The sequence below is a fragment of the Cydia strobilella genome, chromosome Z, assembly GCF_947568885.1.
Source record: "Cydia strobilella chromosome Z, ilCydStro3.1, whole genome shotgun sequence".
Taxonomy (NCBI): Eukaryota; Metazoa; Arthropoda; class Insecta; order Lepidoptera; family Tortricidae; genus Cydia; species Cydia strobilella.
In genome coordinates, this window is record NC_086068.1 from 19,759,922 (window position 1) to 19,785,406 (window position 25,485).

Consider the following 25,485-nt stretch of genomic DNA (forward strand, 5'->3'; position numbering starts at 1 on the left):
GTAGTTATAGTGCAGAATTATAAAAACCGGCCAAGTGTAAGTCGGACTTGCGCACGAAGGGTTCCGTACCATTACGCAAAAAAACGGCAAAAAATCACGTTTGTTGTATGGGAGCCCCACTTAAATATTTATTTTATTCCGTTTTTAGTCTTTGTTGATACCTATAGCGGCAACAGAAACAGGTCATCTATGAAAATTTCAACTGTCTAGCTGCACGGTTCATGAAATACAGCCTGGTGACAGACGGACGGACAGATAGACAGACGGACAGCGGAGTCTTAGTAATATGGTCCCGTTTTAACCCTTTAGGTACGGAACCCTAAAAAAAGACTAGATTGCATTAAAGGTAACAAGTAAGTACCAAAATGGCCGACTAAAATGCAACGTATACCTCACTTATAGTTTTCTTTACCTTTCACAATGTTATTGAAATATGTACTTATTATACATTTCTATTGGCATTTTATAGATAGGTACTCTAGTACCATTTGAGTTAAACGATTTCAGCAGATTTGTGACTTCATTATCTTTAGCGACAGATACTTAATAGGTGCCTATTTATTACGCGGGACGCGGGACTTTCGTATCTCAAAAGAAATCTAGGGTTACATTTATAAAGTACACTTTCATTTCTAAAGTCTTCCGACAGGATAAATCTGTTATTAGTAGAAATACTATTAGGTAATGTAAGTACGAGTAAAAAGTTACGTATAAGTATATACAATTGACGAGAATCACAATAGAAATACAGTTCGTCTAAGTTTTGTTAGGATCGAATTTCTTTGACCACCACACCCGGTACTTCTGTTACTGACTGTACGTAACATATTGGTATAGATAAATCTCAACTGTGCGCGCACTGCATCTGTTGCTTCCTAGTATTACTAGTATTTACTTACTCGTACGTTTAATAATGAGATCAATACAGATAGGTAATATATATCGTTACTAAACTAGATAGTTAGGTAGGTACTCATTGATCGCATAGAGACCTATCTTAGTTCTTCTTTGTCATTGGTTTTGGTTAGAGTCCTTGGGTCCTCCGGGATCCAAATCTTGGCGTGCAGCAGGCCGCCGTGCGGGCGCTCGCCCCGCCGCGACCAAGACAGAGAGTGCGACTGGAAGTTGTTGCCTGAAACAAGCGCATTTTACGAGTAAATATATACATTTTCACATCACCTAATCGAAAAGGGAACTTTTCTTCCCTGCTAGGAGGGATCAAAGTGGCACTTTTCTGTTCAAGGACATTTTGTTGCCAGTATGAAATATTGACACAAAGACATATGAAATTAGTATGCATATAATCGATTACAATTTCTTTATAATCGATTACGTGCATACAATTTTCTAACTTAAATAATATTTTGTTGTAATTGTAAACAATAAATGTAATTAGCGTATTTTAAATTAATTAATAGCATATTTCAATTAAGTAAATTAATTAATTAGCGTAATATTTACAAAGAAACGTAAAAAACACTAGTTTAATAATTTAATTTTTATTTTGACATTTTAGGTCTCCTTAAACGCAACCATACTTGTCTATGCAATTTAAAAAGTTTATATTAAAAAAAATTGTACAAATATTTCACAAAGCATAATTATGCGGTTCTGAATTGTGTATAAATTTGTAAATACTTAGTTTAAATCAATAAATTTATAATAATAAATATAAGTGATATCAGTCTTCATAGTGTTCTTCCGAAGATTTGGTTCAAAAGGGTACTTAAGAGCTAATTTGTTACCAGAAAAATCTACAAAAATAATGCACTTGATTTTCATTGTATCATTTTAGGTGTTTGCTGCTGTCTTTGAAAAGATATTAGGTACATAATTATGAGCTGTAGGTACTTTTAATTTGTCAGTACAGTCACGTCTGAAAATATCGATACGGACAAAGTGCCAGAAGTATGTACCTATACTAAGGTCGTGTATACATATTTTTTGCACTTTGTCCGTATCGATCTTTGCTTAAAATAACAATGTTTTGAAACCTAATGAATATGTATGTAATTTCCTCATAGGTGATGTGAAAAGCAGTATGTGTCACATGGTAGCAAAATTATTTTCACCTTGGGCGTTAACACTTGAATCCCTCACTACGCTCAGGATTCTATGTTAGAATCCCTCGCTACGCTCAGGATTCTATTATAGAATCCTTCGCTTCGTTTAGGATTCAATTGTACGCCCTCGCCGTAAATATGTAATTTTGCTCCCTTGTGACACAATCTACTATTTAATTACACTTGGCTCATTTAACTCATTTTCCCATTGTATAGAAGTTAGATGGAATCTCTTTGTTCCGTACCCAAAGGGTAAAAACGGGACCCTATTACTAAGACTCCGCTGTCCGTCTGTCCATCTGTCTGTCTGTCACCAGGCTGTATCTCATGAACCGTGATAGCTATAGACAGTTGCACAGATGATGTATTTCTGTTGCCGCTATAACAACAAATACTAAAAAGTACGGAACCCTAGGTGCGCGAGTCCGACTCGCACTTTCCGGCTTTTTTCTAGGGTTCCGTACCTCAGTCGGCAAAAACAGAACCCTTTATTTATTTTCACCACACCAGCTAGTAAAGTCTCTCTTGGTTGAAAAACTGAGGATAAAGTTGCATTTTATTCACATGTGGGGCAAAGTAATGAAATGCAAATTTTGAGTTGTTTCCTTATGTTGGCTGGTAGAATTGACTTTTAAATGAGGATTTTGAATGATAAATATTTAATAACATTTATTTTGAATTGTTTTGTATGATTTTGTTTGATATTTTACAGTATTTTCCTTGTGTTGGTGTGGTGAAAAATTTTGTCTTTCGCTCGGTGGTAAAATTTGTTTAACCCTCGTGCCTAACCCTCGCAATGCTCAAGATAAAATTTTTCGACCACTCAGTACGCTCGTGGTTAAAATTTGGAGTCTCGCTTGCTCGGGTATCAATATTAGCACGAGAGGCTATAAATACAAATATACCTATACAAAATGTAGAAACTGTGGGAAGCGTCGCGAGATGTTGTTGTCAAAGTTTGTGGGACACGAAAAACCCTTTTGCGCAATGCTGCGTATGTGGGAGAGTTGAGAGTGAGTTTATGCATTATCATGGCGATCCTGCAGACAAACAATTTTTGAACTGAAAGTAATTGGGTTTCGGCGAAAATTTGGTCTGTAGGATGTTGGTAGGGCTTCTTGTACATAACCTTGAGAACAGCTCTTTGTGCTCTTTCTAATCCGAGAATCGTGGTGGTACCAGCTCCGCCCCATACCGATATAAATACCCCAGTATAGACTGACATAAGGCAATCTAGACTTGACGTAGGACTCTGTTATCAGAGGAATTCCGAAGTAGGTGCATAACGTAAATCATAATTCTTACTCGCTGTGAAAGTGAGCCTATGTGTTGCTTAAATGAGAAGTGCTGATCGACGTCAACACCCAAATACCGAATGGCCGCTTTGCCGAGAGTCGATGTGAGAGTAAGCTCTGTCTTGTCCTTTTTTGAGAGTAAGTTACTGTCTAGACTAGACGTGTCCCCGTGTTGGCAAAGTGGTTATTGTAATAATGTATCCTAAGGGCGTTGGCTTTATTTATGTTAGTTCTTAGGCTTTTGACTTACTATTTAGGAATTCGGCAATGCTTTTAATTACTTTTCCCTCACTAGCTCGGAAAGCCGTCTTTTATCCTTTAAAACAAGCGGGGAAAAACGCATTTTATCCACTAGTGGGGAAAGTAATTTGACCTTGAAGCGTGTTTAAGTAGCTTTTGACAGATAACAAAACGTAAAACGCTCATAATAATATTAATAATGGTTCGTTCGATATTAATTATCATTAAATAAATGGTTGGATAATATAATTATTTGTGCAACAAGAGAGGAAAGTTGTTTTTTCTTGCGAGTGTTTATTTTGAGTCCCGAGAAAGCGAATGATTCTAAGGTAGAATCTTGAGCGTAGCGAGGGACTCAAAAACACGAGATGTAAAATAACTTTGCTCTCGTGTTGCACACATAGTTTTTCACCTCAGTAGTGAGAACATATTAAAGGTTAAAATGTATTTCGAATTACACAGAATAAACAGAAAAAAAGTATTATAATATGTACCATACCATACCATACGATACGATACGACATGACACGACACGACACGACACGACACGATACGATACGATAAGATACGATACGATACCCATACTAGACTAGACCATACCATACCATACCATACCATACCATACCATACCATACCATACCATACCACACCACACCACACCATACCATACCATACCATACCATAAAATTTTTTTTAATAAAAGTATGAAGTTCATGGCCTTCACTAAATTAAAAAGCTACATTGTTTCACTCCCTGAAGTGAGGAAAGTCGCACTTTCCTCACTCCAGGGAGTGACGAAAGTAGGCTTGTTCGAGCTGTTGAGGTGAAAAATAACGAATGGAATGGTTTAATAAAAAACCGGCCAAGTGCGAGTCGGACTCGCGTTCCAGGGTTCCGTACATTACACAATTTAAACAATGTATTTTTTATGTGAAATGTCTTTAAAAAACCCGTAGGGGTCGGATCAAAAACTAAGTGATTAAGTCCGACTCACGCTTGACTACGCATTTCTAATAGGTTTTCCTGTGATCTATAGGTAAAGAACTGTTGTGTGTATTATTTTTTTTAATTTTAGACCCAGTAGTTTCGGAGATAAAGGGGGGGGGGGGGAATGGTAATTTTTTTGTATATTTTCTTGAATAACTTCTGAATTGTTTATCCTAAAATTATAAAAAATATATATTTGAGCTTCTCACTATGAGTTCTTTCATATGACTAAAATTTTGTTTTGACCTCTAGTATGTGTGTGCCAAACGGCTAACCTGTACATCGATTTGCGGTATTTTTATACGAACGGGTTAGACTAGCAGACCAGTCCTCTTCCTGGAGTTCTAAATACCTATAGCTAGGGTCACTCTGTTGTCCGTTTGTCTATACCCTTTTTCTTAGGAACGCGTAGAGGTATCAAGTTAAAATTAATATCATATACTCGGAGGAGTAAATAGTTATTTGTTATACAAGGGTGCAAAGTTGTATTTTACCCGCGAGTGTAGAATTGAAAGACGAGCAAGCGAAAGGATTCTATAGGTGAACCACGAGCGAAGCGAGTGGTTCTAAAATAGAATCCTGAGCGTAGCGAGTGTTTCAACACACGAGAAGTAAAATACATTTGCGCCCGTGTGTAACACAAAACTTTTCACCTCACTATAGCGAGGAAAGTGCAACATCCACAGGCGTTAGATCATCTTCATCACTGGAATCACTCATTTCTTTACGATATTATAACAGAACTCTGGAAGTTGTGTATTTTTACGCGAGTCGGTGAGAAAAGGTTTGAAGTAAAAAAATTGTTGACAATGTTGACATTTCTGATGTATGAAATGTCAACGATGCGTTTTGAAATTGCATCGACTCAACTTGTGCGTTCAGAATTATATTTAACATCATTATAAAAAAACAAACTTTTCTTATGGAATTTTAAGGTTTATGACTTAAAATCATTAAATAAAGCTAAATTTGGTATTTTTATTAGATTCTCAAACCATTTATTTAATGATAATTAATATCGAACGAACCATTATCATGAGCGTTTTACGTTTTGTTATCTGTCAAGCTACTTAAACACGCTCCATCCAAGTTCAAATTACTTTCCCCACTAGTGGATAAAACGCGTTTTTCCCCGCTTGTATTGAAGGATAAACGACAACTTTCCGAGCTAGTGAGGGGAAAAATTCTAAGTCAACGTAATCTAAAGAGAAGGCTAAGGCAAGTAAAGGTCTCTTACAGTCCGAAAACCGTTTTCTAGTTTCATCAAAAAATAATTAGTTTCTTGCAATTATAAACTTATTTGCAGTTGGTAAACTAACCGCAACCCATGTCGATGTATAGGATAATAGTTTTCTAACGACAATATGTTATAAGTAGTTTATCCCAGGAATAACATATACTAATCTATGGTTTATCCCTCGGTACAGTATAGTTTATCCTTTCGTTAGAGGATCGGCAATATAATTATTTGCATAGGTAAGTTTGTATGGAACCGAATACGATTCGCACTTGACCAGTTTTGTTTTAATCGGACGAAATAATAAAACAAACGCAATTGAATTTCATTATCAGTAGGTAGTATCCAGACCTTAATTATTTCTTACGACTTCTTACTGGATCGTTTTCCATTTTATTCTATTATTAACGTTATCACATAAAAAACAATAAACCTTAGCTTACTCAAACTTTTCATTAACAATTTTAACAAAACAAAGCTCTATGAATGAATCCGTAAAAAAAAAACTAATCTCCAATCTCCTTTCTTTCATTGTATTTTTAATCGAATTGGGGTGTCCCTAACGTGAGTAAGTATATTTAAGGTTTATTTATCCACAATTATTTAGGCGAGAGCGCAGAGTGGCCCCCGAGGACAATCCAAACTAAGTATTCGCGAATGTGGTATAATACCGTAGTGTTATTCTTTTGTGAGTGGGGTGTAATGTGAGGGTCGCGCACGTGCGCGCTGTTATGTTTTCAACTTAGCCCCCTCGCCTCGACGATATCGCTGATAGGGTTTGACCTGTGTCGATTGTTACAACAATTAATATTTGAACAATGTTGATAATGACTAATGTCACCCTTACCGTCTTGAAATTGTATGTTTATGAATGCTCAAAAGTGTGGTCGAAGTGGAACCCACAGCACAAACCGGTACCTTTTGAGGTCAGAAGTGAAGACACACTATTTATCTAACTACCAACATTTAATCCTTTATACTTTTTCAGTTAGGAACTGCTAATTGGTACATTTATAAATTATCTTCTATGCTATTTCTACTAGTCTCGTAAATGACGTACCTATACGACATTAGGTACATACGGTATCGACATATTTGGGAACCACCCTTCACCCTATTTGAAAAGTTGGACAAGTGCATTAATAACAGTTTAGGCTATCTCACAATGGACATAATGAGTGTTTCCGGCTATTAGTCCGGTTGTCGCGTATGCCACTCGGGTGCATATGCAATATTATGCATATTTGAGCAAACCACAATTCAATAAACTAATACCTACAACCGAATAAGTATTTTGGCAAAGATAACGATAGTGGTGAAAAATACTATGCGTATTTTATCTACTTATAAAAAAAATACGCGCTAGACTGCTCGCAGTATCGGAACCTGAGTCAGGGCATTGGCTGCGCGCCTTGCCGTCGCGGACCATTGGTTCCCTTTTGGACCCGGAGTCACTGCGCGTAGCCGTATGCCTCAGGCTAGGTTTAAAAGCCTGCGAGCCACACGCTTGCTCCCGCTGCGGAAGCAATGTTGACAATTATGGGCACCACGGACTCCACTGCCAGTCAAGCGCCGGCCGATTTTATAGACACATGGCTCTAAACGACCTAATCCGCAAAAGCACTCGGTTCCGCCTCCATGCCAGCAATCCTGGAGCCAGTTGGTCTATCTGCGGCGGATGGCAAAAGGCCCGACGGCTGCTCGCTCGTACCTTGGTTCCTGGGGCGGCCCCTGGCGTGTGATGTGGCGTTGACACGCTGGCCCCGTCTCACGTCCGGCGCTCAGCCAGGAAGTCAGGGTCGGCAGCAGACGACGCCCAAATTGCCAAGTGTCGCAAATATGCATTTTTAAAAACTCATTATGTATTTGCGGCACTTGCGATTGAAACTTTCGGTCCTTGGTCGTCAGACACCAGAAAACTAGTAAAATAAATTTCTACCAAACTAGTCTGGGTGTCTGGCGACCTACGAGCTGGCGCTTTTTTTGCGCAGAAGCTCAGCCTCACTGTGCAGAGGGGGAACGCGGTTTCAACCAAAAGGTACCACATTGTCGGTTGTCGATAAGGTTGATTTCTAATTGAAGCTATATGGAAATAGCGCCTTACTGACAAGCGACAATAAGTACCCTTTTGGTTGAAAATGGCACAATTAATGCCTCAGGCTAATTTAGGTTTAGATTTTGTTTAATCTGTTTTGTGATAATAAATGTAAAAAAAATGCAGAAACGTGAGCCAAGAAACAATGCGCTAACGAACGAACGCAGTATCTAATTTAATGAAGACATCATCTGCCTGACTTCTGCGAGAAATACCTAAGTGCGCTTTAAGATTTAATACTTAAGCGTTTATTAAATTCATAAGCAGGCAGGAATTAAGTAGCTCGTTCTGTGAAATTTGGTAGGTAGGTAGGCATAGCTGTATGAGTATACAGCTATGCCAAGAGTATTAATAATGATCAAAGACTAGTATTTAAGGTTATCGCGAATCGGCAGACTATAAATTATAAAGTTGTAGAAAACAAAGAAGTAATAGGATGGATAGAGGTTAAATGCCCTTTTAATTAAATAAATTCAAGTGAATACATCAATTTAGTTAGTTAGTTTGAGAATATTACACGATATATAATGTGAGAATTTTTTTTATACCACGTCGGTGGCAATCAAGCATACGGCCCGCCTGATGGTAAGCAGTTGCAGTTGCAGTGGGGATGGAAATTTCATTGTTGTTGGCCTCTGAAATTTTTGCCGGCATATTTAGCCAATGCCCCAAGTTCTTCCTCAATCCTCAATATTTGGTTATATTTGCTGATACGCTCGCCGCGCGACGGTCCCCCGCACTTGATCTGGCCGCAGGATAGACCGACCACCAAGTCGGCTAGGAACAAGTCTTCGGTATCGCCTGCGCGGTCCATCACACAACACCCCATCCCATTCGCTTTTGCTAGCTTGAAAGCTTCTATGACCTCCGTCACTGTTCCCGCCTGATTCACACGCAAAGCTACAGAGTTGGCAGCTTTTTTCTCCACTGCTAATCCGATTCTCCTTAAGCTTGTTTGGGTCAAATCGTTTCCACAAACTTGCGCCTGCGTCCGACTAGTCATATTGGACCAAGCGGCCCAGTCGTCGTATTCAAATGGATCTTCGACGGAGCATACGGGAAACTCTTTTATGTTGTCTAAAAATACCTCCGCAAGTTTGTCTGACGACATATACCCTTGTGGGTTGGAATGGGGATTTTTAAACTCTAAATCGTACGACCCATCCTTGTAAAAGTCAGTGGCTGCCGCGTTGATGGCGATTTCTACTTTACCCGTAAAACCGCACTGCTTTATGACGTCAGTGAGGAAGACGAGAGCATCGCGGTGCCCTTCCATAGGAATCGACATGCCTCCGTTATTAGCGGCATAAGTAGCTAAGACGCCATACTTTTCTTTCACAACCTGCTTGACGTAGTGATATATTTCTGTCCCCATTCTCATTGCATCCGAAAAGTTTGTGGCACCGGTAGGCATCACGCAATACTCTTGAAATGGTAGTCCATTCGTAGACAGGATCCCGCCTGTCAGAATGGTTAGATGTGGTACCGGAAGTATTATGGTGTTTGTGCCAGCCAAATCCGAGATGTGTCTGTAAATAGGAATACCTTTCTTGGCCGCCCCGGCTCTCGCCACCACCAATGATACGGCCATGATGGCGTTCGCACCTAATCGTGATCTGTTTTCCGTTCCATCCAGAGCAATCATAAAATCATCGATTTCCTTTTGATTTATGACTTCAAGATTTTGTTTTATGAGTTCAGGAGCAATAATGGTATTTATATTTTTAACTGCAGCCTTGACGCCCATTCCTCGATACTCGGCAGGATTGTTATCACGGAGCTGAACTGCTTCGGCGACTTTTTTAGAATCAGTGTTTGGTACTCCGATACGAAACAATCCAAGTTCGGACACCAAGTCTACCTCCACTGTCGGGATACCAGTAGAATCAAATACTTGACGGGCTAATAATAATTTAATAGGCATTTTGCAAAATAAATTTAAAAAAGGATTTTATGGTAAGTAATATCAAAAATCTATCGACTGAATACAATTTCACGTGTCAAAATGTCAATTTTGTTCTTTACTTGTATTAATAAAAAGTATGCCAGTATTAAAAAAAATACCAAATATGTTTGACATGAGCAATTGAGCATTTCTTTAAAAAAATTACCAAAATTTCAATTGTATCATATCTGCAACTTGTATAAATATTATTTTTAATACAGTTGTTCAAAAAGTGCTATTTTTCGTGGCTGTTTAGCGTGCGGAAAGTTGGTTTTCGCGAACTAGTGCATTTCACTTTTCCAATTTTTTTAAATTTATACTTGTTCCAATTCATGACTACTTATTGATGAGTGTTAATATTAGTTTCCTTTAAACGTCGTAATCAACATAAAAACCTACTGTTAATGTAAGAATACGAAAAATATGCATATTTCATATTTTATTACTTACCTCTTCATCATTATAAGTATTATAACACGTTTATTTTTTAATGTTGAAAAACCGTTCTTAATAAGTTGTCTGAATGGAACGGAACGCCTGTCAAAGAAGAGGCGTATTTTCTTACTGCAAGAATGTTTTAAGTTTCCAAAGGCAACATTCGATATTGTTTTATTAAATATATGATACACAAATAATCGTAAATAACGATATTTAGGTAATAATAGTACAATGTTTTAATATCATATACGACGGAAAAAATGACCAAAGCCTCCAGTGTCCAGAGCTGTGTGGAGGCTTTGGTTATTTTTTTCCTTCGTATATGATATTTATTTCAGTTTATAGTTTAAATAGTAGTGTGTCTACTTGAAAAACCACAAATTAAAATATTTTCATAGAAAATAATTTAATTTGTTCTTAGAATGTTTTAATATTTACAATTGTTTCTGTCCTATAGAACATGCATTTGAAAGAAAAATCTTTCATTGAAGTGGGTTTAATAATAATAACAAAATCTATTTTAGTCGAATAAAAGCTAGAAAAACACCTTTTCATAATGTCAATGTCAATGATGTCACAGAATTAATAATATAAAAAGTTTCGAATTCCATTCCTTAATACTTGTTGCTTTTCTTATTTTTTCGCAACTGTATTAAAAAAACGTCGTTCGATGCACGTGCGGATATGTCATTCTCGACTCGTCCCGAGTCTTGCCACTCGCCTACGGCTCGTGGCAAGATATCTCGGTAGTCGTGAAGTAATGACATGCTTTCCGCACTAGCATCGAAATGTACTATTCTACTTACCTACGAAATTTTTCCATACCAATGGGAACAAAAAAATCCGATGTTTCTAAGATACATATTTGAAACTTTGTGTGAACGCCATACAAACATCCTAAGTATAGTGCGACAAAATTCAGGGTGTCCCAGAAGTACCACGTCACAGTGACACCGGAGGTAGGTCAACTCAAGAGGAACCTAACCAGCCTAATAATGACCCCAGTAAAAGTTGCATGGTTTTCGAGTTATTACCGAAAAAAAAATTGAGAATTTTTCTTTTATTTAACATTTTAGTACCTACCAGCATCGATAACCTGAAAACCATGCAACTTTTACTGGGGTCATGTTCGGCTGGGCGCAATGCCTAACTGCATTACTCTACGTAAAAAAAACGCTTGTTAGGTTCCCCTTCAGTTGACCTACCTCGTCACTGTGACGTGGTTGTTCTGGGACATTCTGCTTCTGCTGCATAAAGCTTCTAATAATGATTAAAAACCACATCGCCTCCACGTGCTAGCTAGGGTACTTTTCTAGCACTTGTCGTACTAGCCACGCCCGGCGGCGCGCGGCGCTGGCAACCGACGGGGCTGCGAGACGCACGTGCATGATAATCTCCTCTCTGTTTTGATAGCGTTTTACTACCTCTAATTGAAAAAAAAAAAGGATTACGTGTTGCTTTTTAATATTTAAAATGATGAAATTGTTTTAAATAACTTACATACATACATATATACCATTTACAAGTAGGTATATTTTATTATAAGTTACAAGCGAAAAAGAGCAACTTAACTTTTCTAATAGGTACGTCGATATCCGGAGTGGAAAATGGGCACTACATCGCGCGAATTTCGGCAAAATGTGCTAGATGTGCTGTTCAGTTTAATGTGTTTAACAAAGTGATCTGATAGTGATAGGTACCTTACCTAATATAGAGGTAGCGTATACGTAGATACTAATAGCAAAAGGGGGCTTGAGTGCTTAATAGGTTTCTAATACACCCCGCCTAACAGTTTATGAAGGGTCTTTCAATTTGCTCCGGTGATTGTCGTCAAACACGTCTCCCTTGTTTACACTTCTAAAGTGCACATGGACCGATTGTAACTAAAAAAGTGTTAGGCAGAGGCAAAAACACATTTTCTATAAACGCTTTTCAAATGAGAGAAGGGAATGTTCTTAATAATGTAGTGTACCTACTTATTCATATTTGATATTGTTACAACTAGATATGGTAAAAATCTTTGGTAAAACCCGTCTTACGCGTAGTTGTGTACAGTTTGCACGCATAATAAATTATGTAAATTTTCTAGATGCACTATACGATTTAATGACCAAAAAAACTGTCTTGGTGTTGATATAAACAATTTGAGTCTTTATCGCAAACCTCTTGGAAATATTTGTACCTACTAAGAACACAATAGTACATTTCGATGCTAGTGCGGAAAGTATGTCATTACTTCACGAGTACCGAGATATCTTGCCGCGAGCCATAGGCGAGTGGCAATACTCGGGACGAGTGAAGAATGACATTTCCGCACATGTATCGAACGACGTTTTTTAATACAGTTGCGAAAAAATAAGAAAAGCAACAAGTAAGGAACAGAATTCGAAACTTTTATATTATTAATTCTGTGACATCATTGACATTGACATTATGAAGTAGTGTTTTTCTAGCATATATTCGACTAGAATAAATTTTTTTATTATTATTAAACCCACTTCAAAGAAAGTTTTTTTTTTCAAATGCATGTTCTATAAGACAAAAACAATTGTAAATATTAAAACATTGTACTATTATTACCTAAATATCGTTATTTATGATTATTTGTGTATCGTATATTTATAAAAACAATATCGAATGTTGCCTTTGGAAACTTAAAACATTCTTGCAGTAAGAAAATACACCTCTTCTTTGACAGGCGTTCGGTTCCATTCAGACAACTTATTAAGAACGGTTTTTCAACATTAAAAAATAAACGTGTTATAATACTTATGAGAGGTAAGTAATAAAATATGAAATATGCATATTTTTCGTATTCTTACATTAACAGTTGGTTTTTATGTTGATTACAACGTTTAAAGGAAACTAATATTAACACTCATCAATTGTGTATTAACAGTTATGAATTGGAACAAGTAAAAATTTAAAAAAATTGGAAAAGTAATAAGCACTAGTTCGCGAAAACCAACTTTCCGCACGCTAAACAGCCACGAAAAGTAGCACTTTTTAGCAACTGTATTAAAATAGTTATTTGTTATACAAGGGTGCAAAGTTGTATTTTACCCGCGAGTGTAGAATTGAAACACGAGCAAGCGAAAGGATTCTATGGGTGAACCACGAGCGAAGCGAGTGGTTCTACAATAGAATCCTGAGCGTAGCGAGTGTTTCAACACACGAGAAGTAAAATACATTTGCGCCCGTGTGTAACACAAAACTTTTCACCTCACTATAGCGAGGAAAGTGCAACATCCACAGGCGTTAGATCCTCTTCATCACTGGAATCACTCATTTCTTTACGATATTATAACAGAAAACTCTGGAAGTTGTGTATTACGCGAGTCGGTGAGAAAAGGTTTTAAGTAAAAAAAATGTTGACAATGTTGACATTTCTGATGTATGAAATGTCAACGATGCGTTTTGAAATTGCATCGACTCAACTTGTGCGTTCAGAATTATATTTAACATCATTTTAAGAATTTTAAGGTTTATGACTTAAAATCATTAAATAAAGCTAAATTTGGTATTTTTTATTAGATTCTCAAACCATTTATTTAATGATAATTAATATCGAACGAACCATTATCATGAGCGTTTTACGTTTTGTTATCTGTCAAGCTACTTAAACACGCTCCTTCCAAGGTCAAATTACTTTCCCCACTAGTGGATAAAACGCGTTTTTCCCCGCTTGTATTGAAGGATTAACGACAACTTTCCGAGCTAGTGAGGGGAAAAATTATTTCCGTTTGAATATGCAGTGGTCATCCTCTGTAATAGTATTTTTTAAATAGCAACTGGACAGCTGTCATTTCAATAAAATTTTGCGTTTAATGTTATTCAAGGGGGCACCTGTCACCGTACCCAAGTTATGTGAAATTATTATAGCAACTCCATATTATAACTATATTAAGTTGCGTAGCTGAATTCAAATTTACTTTGGTGGTAAATTAAATTGTAGGTACTGTATTGTATATTCATAAGCGACAACTCCTTATACTCTGGCACTTGGCAGGCACACCTAGTTTGTCAGTAGAAAAAGGTGCGAAATTCAAATTTTATATGGGTGGACAACCTTTTCCAACGCCTACATTTATTAAATTTCGCCCATTTTTTGACTGATAAACTGGGTGAGCCAGAGTATATTTATATCTCATCAATCTCATCATGCAATAGAAAAGAATCAAGTGGTCAGGAACAATCAAACTTGAAATATAAGCAAATAATGAGTTTGCAAACCATACATTTACATTACTTAATACTTAGGTACAAAAACCGGCCAAGAGCATGTCGGGCCATGCTCAGGGTTCCGTAGTTACCCTTGCGTCACAATAGGCTAAACTGGAGCTATTTGTATAGAAGATTGTTAACGTTAAGAGGCCGTAGTCGATTTTGGAGCAAAAATGTAAAATTGATAGATTTAGTCGTTGAAATTATACACGTTTTGTAACGTAATATCTAAAAACAAGTATTGGTTTCTATTAGCACGTTTTCTCATCTTGCCTCTTAATAATGAGGTCGCGAGCGTGCGTCACCGGTAATATATAGAAGGGGCAGTTTTTAAAAATTCATGAAAAAATTATGGTGGTAAATTATACAAATTGATGTAAAAGAATAGTTTCAGCAAATGTTGTAGATTGTTTAAGTATCCAAATTACGTTGAAATTAAGTCGATTTTCAGAGAAATTGTCACTTGTCTTGAAGTAATTTCTAGAGAGAATTGAATTCGTTTAACTTTCATTTCCTCGAACTCCAAGTCATATAACAAAAATGTAATCTGATAAAGGTCAAGTACAGAACATGCGTAATACAAATTTACCATTTTTAGCAGTCCAAACTTTACGAAATTTACAAATAAGAGCGACAAAATGAGTGCTTTACGCGCGTTTACCTAAACGTCCATCAGAAAAAAAATCATTACTAATTTAGTGAATCTGTTTTCAAAAATTGATCTGATAAAAGGCAAGATAAGAAGACGTGCTAATAGAAACCAGTACTTGCTATTTCAATTTGGTAATAAAAGGTGTACAATTTCACCGACTAAATCTATCAATTTTATATTTTTGCGACTAAAATCAACACCGGCCTCTTAACATAGTTATGAAATGATTATTGGTGCCTTTCACCCGAGTTAAACAATCTACTTTTCATATCGAATACGAAGAAACCAAAAGGACAAGGCAAATTTGCATAGTCAGTAATTTAAATTAAGGTTATAGACGTCATGATTTTTTCCTTTCAATCGGAGACTACATGTTTGGTTGTTAAATTGCATTTATGAAAAAAAAAACACATATTTTAGGAAACTGCAGTAATTTTAAAATGATTTGTTAATTAAAGTATGAAAATCAGCGGTATCTGCCTCTTACTTTTTACTTTTTTGTTCTAAAACTGCCAATAGGCAACGGCGTTCAGCCAATGAAACTGTTGTAGAGTAATTAAATATTAAATAACAATTGAATGAGTAAAATAAGCAATTTTATATCTAACATTTTACTTTATTTACAAAAATACTGCCAAAGAACTTAAAAAACCCATTTAATGTCTTAATAACGTTTAAATGTGGCTGTACGTCTTTTTACTATAAACGGCTAAACTGATCATGTTCGCTATAGTTTTCATTTAATGTCTGTCTAAAGCTCTATTTCCACGCGATTATTTCCGAAAATATTAACTTTGTCAAAAAATGTTTGTTGAAGACCCGTATTTGTTTTAAAAGACCTATCCAACGATACCCCACATTGTAGGGTTCAAGCCAAAAAAAATTACACCCCCACTTTACGTGTTGTGGTACCCTAAATAATTTATTTTATTTTATTTTATTGTACGACTGTCGAATTTATTGATTTATATAACCATGCCAAATTGCAACTTTCTAGCACTAACGATCACGGAGCAAAGCCTCGGACAGACAGACAGACGGACGGACGGACATGGCTAAACTATAAGGGTTCCTAGTTGACTACGGAACCCTAAAAATGGAATGCCTATTCGAACACTTTACTTACACATGCAAGAGGGGCTTCAATAATTTTTTTTTTACCTATACACAGATTTCAAAACTAAAGTTGTCAACAGTAAAAATCTTGTTTTCTTTCGTATATAGGTAAGTTGTGATTTTATGATTCAGGTTCAAAAAGGAGTACCTAGCTATCCCTTAACGTTAAGGGTAGGTACAATCATAAAATTAGAATCTATTAGTAGCCCAATTTGACTGATGACATTAGAACCTATTTACTCTGTATACGACTATATTTCACACATGTTTTTTTTTGGAAATAGGCAACTCATTAACAATTTCACATTGAGGTAAGAAAAAACCGGACAAGTGCGAGTCGGACTCGCCCACCGAGAGTTCCGTACTTTTTAGTATTTGTTGTTATAGCGGCAACAGAAATACATCATCTGTAAAAATTTCAACTGTCTAGCTATCACGGTTCATGAGATACAGCCTGGTGCCAGACAGACAGACAGACAGACGGACAGTATTTACCCTTTGGGTACGGAACACTAAAAATGATAATGATAAAATTAAAATAATTTTATTTCATAATTGACGTAGGTAAAACGAGTAGGGTACGATTTTTTCAATTAAATTTCCTGACGTATTACGAGTACAGCTCCCATATTCACCCCCGCAAATAATCTGCAACGAATTGGATGACATCGCGTGAGAGCATGGAGCATCAGGCGGGCGGCGGGCGGGAGTGGGTGCACATCACGCGACGGGCGCGGGCGGGATGCGCTTGCGTGGCCGTGGGAACCGCGCGCCGCAAACACCTGGACCAATCGATCGCGATCATAACGTGATAATGCACAATGCACACGCAATTACTTTCGAGTTTATAGGCCAATTCGAACGTAAATACACTGACATCAGAATTTCGCTCGTCCTTATCCGTATCCGTACGTGTATTGGTGCGCGCGAGAAGCACGATAAACGATAACTAAATAACATAATTCAAATATCATTTTGATGTCAGTGTACGTTCGAATTGGCTTGTCGGTTCATCTTTATTTTTTACCGGCTCCCGAAAACTAATTTTAAAATCGACGAAACTTCCCAAATACCTAATGGTACAGATTTAGTGCATAATTGTTTGCCATCGTATTTTCACGGAAACGCACTGAACGTGTTATGCTGTTTCTGTCAGTCTCAGTACAATAAGTACTGAGGTTGACAGAAGTACTTAGCATGACAAATACGAACGTTTTCGAGAAAAAACGATGGCAAACCATTATGCACTACATCTGTATATGGCGACTGCGACATCATGGCGACGTAATAACATATACTAATCTATGATGGCGACATCCGATGTAGGAGAGAACACGTTGTTCATCATTATATCTTAACTCGACGCGGCTAAGTAGAGAACTACTTATTCAGAATACGTAGGTACATAATTCGAATTTGAAACGCGTTTCCTTAGTTACATGTATTGTTCAGAATGCTCACATTTTGATCTCATCATGGCTGCAAAAGTTACTGTCATAACATTTTCACGTAAGATTATAACCTTGCTAAACTACCCTACCCTAAAAGCTATAAAATTCAGAAGTTTAACATGTTTGATATATACGCGGTGTCTAAACAATAAGTGCATTCCCATTGCCAGGGAGGTTTTGAGATTATACTGAGCAACTTTTACTATGGGACCAACCCCGAAATCGCAAAAAAATTGCCTGTTTCATACATTTTGGCTGGTCCATTTTCTATGGGAGGGTAATTTTTTTTTGCTGATTTCGTGGTTGGTCCCATAGTAAAAGATACTACTTCTGCTGCTGACTGCCTGTCCTCTACACGAAAAGACCCTACCCCTCCTTCTTAAACCTTTGAACTACAGTTCAAAAATTATGAGAACAGTCATGGACAATGAAAGATATAGTTGGTCAAACCAAACTGTCAGTGAATAAGAACAAAAAAACTATACTCATCCTTTTCTTTTGGGTGCTAGTACTAGTGTAATAAGACAAAAATTGAATGATTCTCTCTGTCTATGTTTGAAATGAGACAGTCATTTGACAAACTATATTTAGTCATGCTATGTCCGATTGAAAGGTTTTTGAGTTTTAGTGAAAAGTTTAAGGGGCCCATGGACTATCAGTCCGCCGGACGATATCGGCCTGTCAACAAAAAACAACAACGCTGTGACAAAAAAATTACAGTTCCGAACAACTAACAGGCCGAGCCGATATCGTCCGGCGGACTGATACTCGTAGTCAGTGGGCCCCTTCACACGTCTTGTATTTAAATGTAATAATTGACAGTTCCGAACAACTAACAGGCCGATATCGTCCGGTGGACTGATAGTCAGTGGGTCCCTTCACACGTCTTGTATTTAAATGTAAAAATAAATAAATCTAATTACTTCTTTAAATCTTACGACTAAAATTACCAATGTAGAAATTATCTTAGCGGGTTTTATTTTGTAAAAGAGGAATAAACTAAATATTGCAAAAAAAAAAATTTGCAGCGGCAACCTTGTTGCATTTTTTTGGTCTTGAATAATATAAATCCGAGTTTAGATAAAAAAAAGTTTGTCTACTTAATTCTGAAAATAGGAGAAAGCATATCGACACAATAGAGCGACGTTTCATGTACAGTTAATATTTACTTTACCAGGTTCTAATAACCCCTACTAGTGTGGCTACCACCATTTGGCAGCACTGACATAAACGCTTTCTAGAACGTAACTTAATTTATATGCATCTCGCTCGTACTCGCATATTAGTGCGAGCGGGATGTATAGAAAGTAAATTACGTAGACGTTAGCGTATACCTATGTCAGTTTTGACACTGTCAGTGACTCATGGTACGGTACGGGTACTTATTATTATTATCCGCCTTTCGTGTCGAATGTTGGTCCTGCAGAATACAGTGGTTGGATATTACACTTTCTTCAAATCTCTTTTGGTTGGGGTTAATTAAAAAAAAAACAATTCTAAATGTTACATTCCTATGAGTGTGTTAAACTTTCACAAAACGTCTTCAAACATATCACATGACAGCTACTCGATAAGAAACTGTCATAGAGACTATTATCATTCGATGCGACAGGTATGATTCCTATCTAGTCTACCTACCTAGAAAAGCAGAGATAACAAACCATTAATTTATAGCTCCAAAGCGGGGAATCGATCTCAGAAAGGTGCACGGCCAAATTGAGGGGCAAAGTGCTGGGGTCGCCTGCTGCCTGGCACGGTCGTCCCGAAAACTCACCACTTGCCACATGAGTGCAGGCTTCATTATGGATTCACGATGCACATTAAAGTATAATAAAAACCTTTAGAGCCGCCAAAATTTGCCAAGACAAATGCTGTTTTGATTTGTCTAAAATTTTTAAGAAAAATGTAGATAACAGATCGAGTTGCGCCAATTGTGTAATAATAATTAGATTTTCTGTGTCTAACTATAATCAACCCTTTCAAATCAATCTAAGAAAACGGGACGACACTACAGTATTGCCACTATTAAATTTCAATTTCTTGTCGGACTGTATCGAGTATCCATTTATACCACCCGAGTTAAACTCTTCCTGCAAATTCCTTACGGTCATCACTAGTGGTTAAATTGTAACTGCGAATTAGAGAAGGCAAAAGAATCGAGTAAGTATGTAGAAGGTACATACCTCGTATTACCACTTTTTTCCGTTCTTCGTTATCATGTTTCTTGCCCGAACCAGTTAACATGTGACTAGGAGAGTTGCGATCTGCTCTTACCTGCAAAAGAAATGTATCGTTAGAACTTGGGCCGTGCAACTAGGGTTTGCGGTTTTTGCATTCCCTACTTCAAACGTCCTATGAGACGGACATTGCCACAAATAGCTTTAACTTAGATTATCATCAAAATTAACACAATATCAAAATATAAACGAAAATAAGCATTTTTTGTGATTCATTTACTATTTTATCTCCATTGATACAATATTTTTCTATATAAAAAGTGTCCAATTATGTCCAGTGTTCCATAATATTAAGTGAATCTCTGGTTGAGTGATGTATTATTGCCGTTATATATTACCGTTTTTTTCCGTATAATAACAAAGATTTTAACATTTATTTTCGGTGTAAAAGATTTGATTTGTTCGACATCACTCCGATGGTTTATTATTATAATGTGTACTTAAAACTACCACTTAAAGCAAAAACTAAATTTCCTTGCTTGTTGCACAATCAACTGGTGTAATTGCTGTGAATACACGAGAAAAGACGGTTTATGTTTGAAACATCGACATAAATATCTAGACGAGCTATAATTCTCCTCGATCGTGGCTGTTATTTAGCCATAACACAATAAAAAAATACATTTTTGATCAAAAATGATGTAGTATTTGGATTTCACGGGCAATGTTCGTTACAAGTGACACCACAAAGTTCCGCAATCGGTGCCCATCAGGGGCAATGTCCTTTTTAAGTGACATCTACATTTAATCTAATGAGGAGAATTAACTACCTGCTTAAATTAAAATTGTTAATAATTTAACATAACTAGTAAAAAAAAACGGGCCAAGTGCGAGTCGGACTCGCGTTTTAAGGGTTCCATAGATTAAACCATGGATTTTTTATGTGAAACGTGAGTGAAATATCTTTAAAAAAACCCGTAGGGGTCGGATCAAAACCTAAGTAATTAGGTCCGACTCACGCTTGACTGCACATTTCTAATAGGTTTTCCTGTGATCTATAGGTAAAGAACTATTTTGTGTATTTTTTTCAAAATTTTAGAACCAGTAGTTTTGGAGATAAAGGGGGGGGGGTGGGTATGGTCATTTTCTGCCTATTTTCTTGAATAACTTCTGAACTGTTTATCCTAAAATTATAAAAAAAATATATTTGAGATTCTCACAATGAGCTCTTTCATTTGATATGTAACACGGATATAGTTTGTAAAATTCATTTGTTTACGTTACATGTCCGTCTTTGGGTCACAAACATACATACCTATGTATACCAAATTTTAACTTAATTGGTCCCGTAGTTTCGGAGACAATAGGCTGTGACAGGCGGACAGACAGACAGACAAACAGACAGACAGACAGACAGACGTACGAGTGATTCTATAAGGGTTCCGTTTTTCTTTTTGAGGTACGAAACCCTAAAAAACATATAAGATGGAAATATTCTAAAAAAAAAAAAACAAATTTACATCGACCGAAAATAAAATCGGAAGTTGGTAGTTTTTGAACAGATTTTTTTTCCGAATAACGGTTCAATTCACATCTTAAGCACAATTAAGCAAAAGGTATATAAGCCACGCGTCTTACGCGATTTGTGCTAGCGTTTCTAGAAATAATGGTGTGGTCATGTTTATAAGATGTCCTTTATAACGGACAAAATCCATTCAAGGGTTAACAATGATGAATGCATTGCGCGAATTAATCATCCAAACCGATTCATTCGTAGGTAATAAAAACCGATCAAGTGCGAGTCGGACTCACGATTCAAGGGTTCCGTACATCGCACAAATTTAAACTATGTTTTTTTTGTATGTGAAACGTCTTGAAAAAACCGAATGTGTCGGATGAAATCCCAGATGTAACGGAGTGTTATGGCACGGTGGCTTATATCTCTGCAACTATGTATAAGTTTAATATTTTTATATCGATGTTTAGGAAAGAAGCCATTACTTAGAATTGAATGGTCTGCTGATAGAGATGGCGCTCATTTTGCTCTAGAGACGACGCATTCGGAGCTAAAATAACCCTTATTATTTACTTGGTGATCTCATCAGTCGTATTTAGAAATAAGTCCGACTCACGCTTGACTGCACATTTCTAATAGGTTTTCCTGTCATTCATAGGTAAAGAACTATTTTGTGTATTTTTTTCAAAATTTTGGATCCAGTAGTTTCGGAGATAAAGGGGGGGGGGGGGATGGTCCCTTTTTAGCTATTTTCTCAAATAACTTCTATTTATTTTAAAATTACAAAAAAATATATATTTGAGATTCTCAAAATGAGCTCTTTTATTTGATGTGTAACACGATATAGTTTGAAAAACTTAATTTTTTAATTTTCCCATTTACCCCCCAAAACTGGCCCCCATGATGAAAATTCATTTGTTTAAGTTACATGTCCGTCTTTGGGTTACAAACTTACATATGTATACCAAATTTCAACTAAATTGGTCCAGTAGTTTTGGAGAAAATGGGCTGTGACAGACGGACAGACAGACAGGCGCTAAAGTGATCCTATAAGGGTTCCGTTTTTTCCTTTTGAGGTACGGAACCCTAAAAAATAAACATGTAAGTATTTTTGTGCTCATTCATTAGTAATTTTAGTAGGTATGTATGAGTATAAACCGATTTATAGTTATAATATCATTTCCAGATTGTATATAAGTGCATTCCTATAGATATGTAGCTAAAGGGAGGTATTATTTAGTTTCATTTTTCATTAGGTAATGTTCTGATTTTATGAAATACATTTTTTCGCACTTGCGGCAGGCAGCAGCGGCAATTTTATTATCATCAGCAAATACAGTCTAGAGAATTGTGAATTCAACAAGATTACACGATTTTGAGTGAAATAATGTCCTCCGTATATTATTTATATAAATAAATATAATATCTACTTTAGCTCGGCCGTTAATCGGCCGCCAGAGGGCATTCTATAACATTACTTACCAATTCGCCTAAGAAGCTGATGTATCCTATAGCCAGTTTTAGAGTATCTACTTTAGAGAGCCTCTTCTCGTAGGGCAAGGTGGGGATGTGGGCGCGCAGGCCCTCGAAGGCGTCGTTGATGGACTGCATACGTCGGCGCTCGCGCAGGTTAGCCGCCTGGCGCTGCTGGATCTGCTGCTGCGGGCAGCGCGAACGCCGCTTGTGGTGCCGCCGGTACTCCGACCTGCAACACTCGCTCCGTGTTAGCTAGACTTAGCTACCTACTACATGCCAATTATAACATCGGAAAACACTAAACTAAAAACTGGTGCCGAATTTACTAATGACGTAAAGTAGTAAAATTACGCTCGCTCGTAATTTTACTACTGCCACATTTACTTATATACCTATCAGTCATCCTGAATGTTAGAACCTTTAAGGTGATGTGCTTGATAATATGCTATGTGAAGTTACATATTTATTTAGTTACATATGTACGTATACGTATACTCTTCAATGACTAGGTATTTACTAAGCATCAAAAATAGGCATAAAATATTTTGCCAAAAAGTTTTTGTTTACCTATATAAAAACTTTTCTCTCCACCTATTTTTTTTTCGGACAAATACAGTCAAACACACACAACGACAACTGTGTACAAAAAATAGATCAAGCGTAGGTAACTACTAACTACCTATATGTATTTCCTGTATCAGCATTATAACAATCATATTTTGTTTTTAAAGTTCGTACTTGTATATAGTTAAGTACTTAAGAAAAAGTAATTTTAGTGAGCTTGAGGCACATTAATAAGTAGTTGGATGGGATATCGACATTATTTATACGTGATTAAAACAGTTCACGAATTAGTGTATTGGTGTAGTTAGTTGAGTCAAATAAATATAATGTAGGAGGTTATTTTTAATTTCTATCACCTCTGAACTGTGGTAATAAAATCCATGCTCCATGTTATTTATTATGTCAGAATATCATCTCCATGGACTTGCAATACTGGTTACAACTGTTACAAGATGTGCACATGTTAAGTGTAATGTTACCAATGTAATAAATAGAGTCAAGATAATTTTGAACAAGTTAGAAAAGTTCGTCAATAAAGTGTTTTTCTAAGACAAAGGAAAATATCGATTCGACTGTGCTTATCCAAACATCATCTTAATGTATTCTGATCTCAAATTAGTTATTATTTACTGCTGATCTCATAAATAAATCATAAATAATTTATTGCGAACCATAGTACATAGTTGTTACAATTAAAGTATAGGACCACATGGAGCCCTAAAACGGGTATCTTATCCACGCCATTAACCAGATAATCACTTACTTTTTAGGCTTGAGCAAAGTAAACACATGGCGCGCAATAGCAGTGCTGTGTTGAAAACAATAGTATTTAGGTACCTATATAAAAGTGTGCATTTTACGTTTGTCAAGTGCATAAGTATACACAGATAGACAAATCGCCTAGCGTTTGGCTTGTTACAAATTATTACAAGATTTATACGTTTATAACTAAGTGAAATACGTCAATATACATTAATTAACAAAGAAATGTAAAAATTGTAATGAATATGGTCGGACTTACCGTTTTCTTGGTATAGACAGGTTCTCTTGGTCGCTCGCGTATAGACTGCCATCCGACATGGACGAATCATCGTAGAGGAACAAATCTGACCCATTCGCGGAAGTGGGTGACCCGCCCAGACTCACGGGGACAACACTGCTGCTCTCCACTGGTAGGCAGCGGTGGTTGCCGCTTATACCGTCCATGTTAAACATCGCACTTAACACCGCACCGGCCCCTGCACTCTCACTCAGTTTTTCACCTCAATACCATCACAAACAACTGTGAAAGACTCTAACAGTTCTAGACTTAATGATTAGTAGGTACTATTTCTGTTAACAAATAGTTTTCACTTCCATTTGTGAATTAATGGAATGCGAACAGCGGACCGTGAACATACAAGCCACAGTGAGGCCGGAGTGCTTTTGAAGGGAGGGCCTAAAGCTAATCCGAGAGGGTGGGCACCCCGCCCATTTGTTGCCTGACGCCCACATTTCGTTCTACCCCCCTAGTGGAAACGGTATTTATCGTATGGCCTCTCCCTTTGTTCACTGTTTTTATAAAAAAATAGAGCGGGATAGGAAACAGTTTTCAGAATTGGAGTAGTCGTTCAGAATGTTGGTACGTTGAATTATAACTATATGATTATGTAGAGTGTACTAGACTTTTACTTGAAAATGTCTATTATTCTACTAATTTTAGCTTACGATTTATTTTTTCATACAGTGCTTACAGGTAACTTCCTAAGCATTCAAAGACCTATAGAACATACTCCCATTGATTTGCTTTGATACATGACCGTAACATATAAATATATACACATACATATACGTAGGTGGAGTCAGCATTAAAAGCAACGGATCAGACTACCCGTCAAAGGTATCCATAACTTCTCTAATAACTTAACAAAAAGAGATGTCTCTTTATGAAGAGCAAATTAGACAGTAGCAGATATATTTGAATGCGAACTGTAGGTAGAGATATATGAAGGTATATCTATTTGAAAAAG

At 36.8% G+C, this 25,485-nt stretch overlaps 1 protein-coding gene across 2 annotated transcripts; it reads right to left on the reverse strand.

The window, feature by feature from the left end:
* Nucleotides 1-947: 947 nt before the first annotated feature.
* Nucleotides 948-24,791, reverse strand: LOC134754422 (enolase-like). 2 transcript variants are annotated; one of them, XM_063690747.1, is made up of 4 exons: nt 24,498-24,791; nt 22,919-23,141; nt 19,927-20,017; nt 948-1,132 (listed from the first exon to the last, which is right to left on the reverse strand). In XM_063690747.1, the coding sequence occupies exons 1-4, from the start codon at nt 24,689-24,691 to the stop codon at nt 993-995; spliced, it is 648 nt and encodes a 215-aa protein (XP_063546817.1). In that variant the 5' UTR covers nt 24,692-24,791; the 3' UTR covers nt 948-992. The 2 variants fall into 2 exon arrangements, with proteins under 2 accessions (XP_063546817.1, XP_063546818.1); XM_063690748.1 differs by lacking the exon at nt 948-1,132 and adding an exon at nt 8,537-9,819 and having other exon boundaries at nt 24,498-24,790.
* Nucleotides 24,792-25,485: the final 694 nt, after the last annotated feature.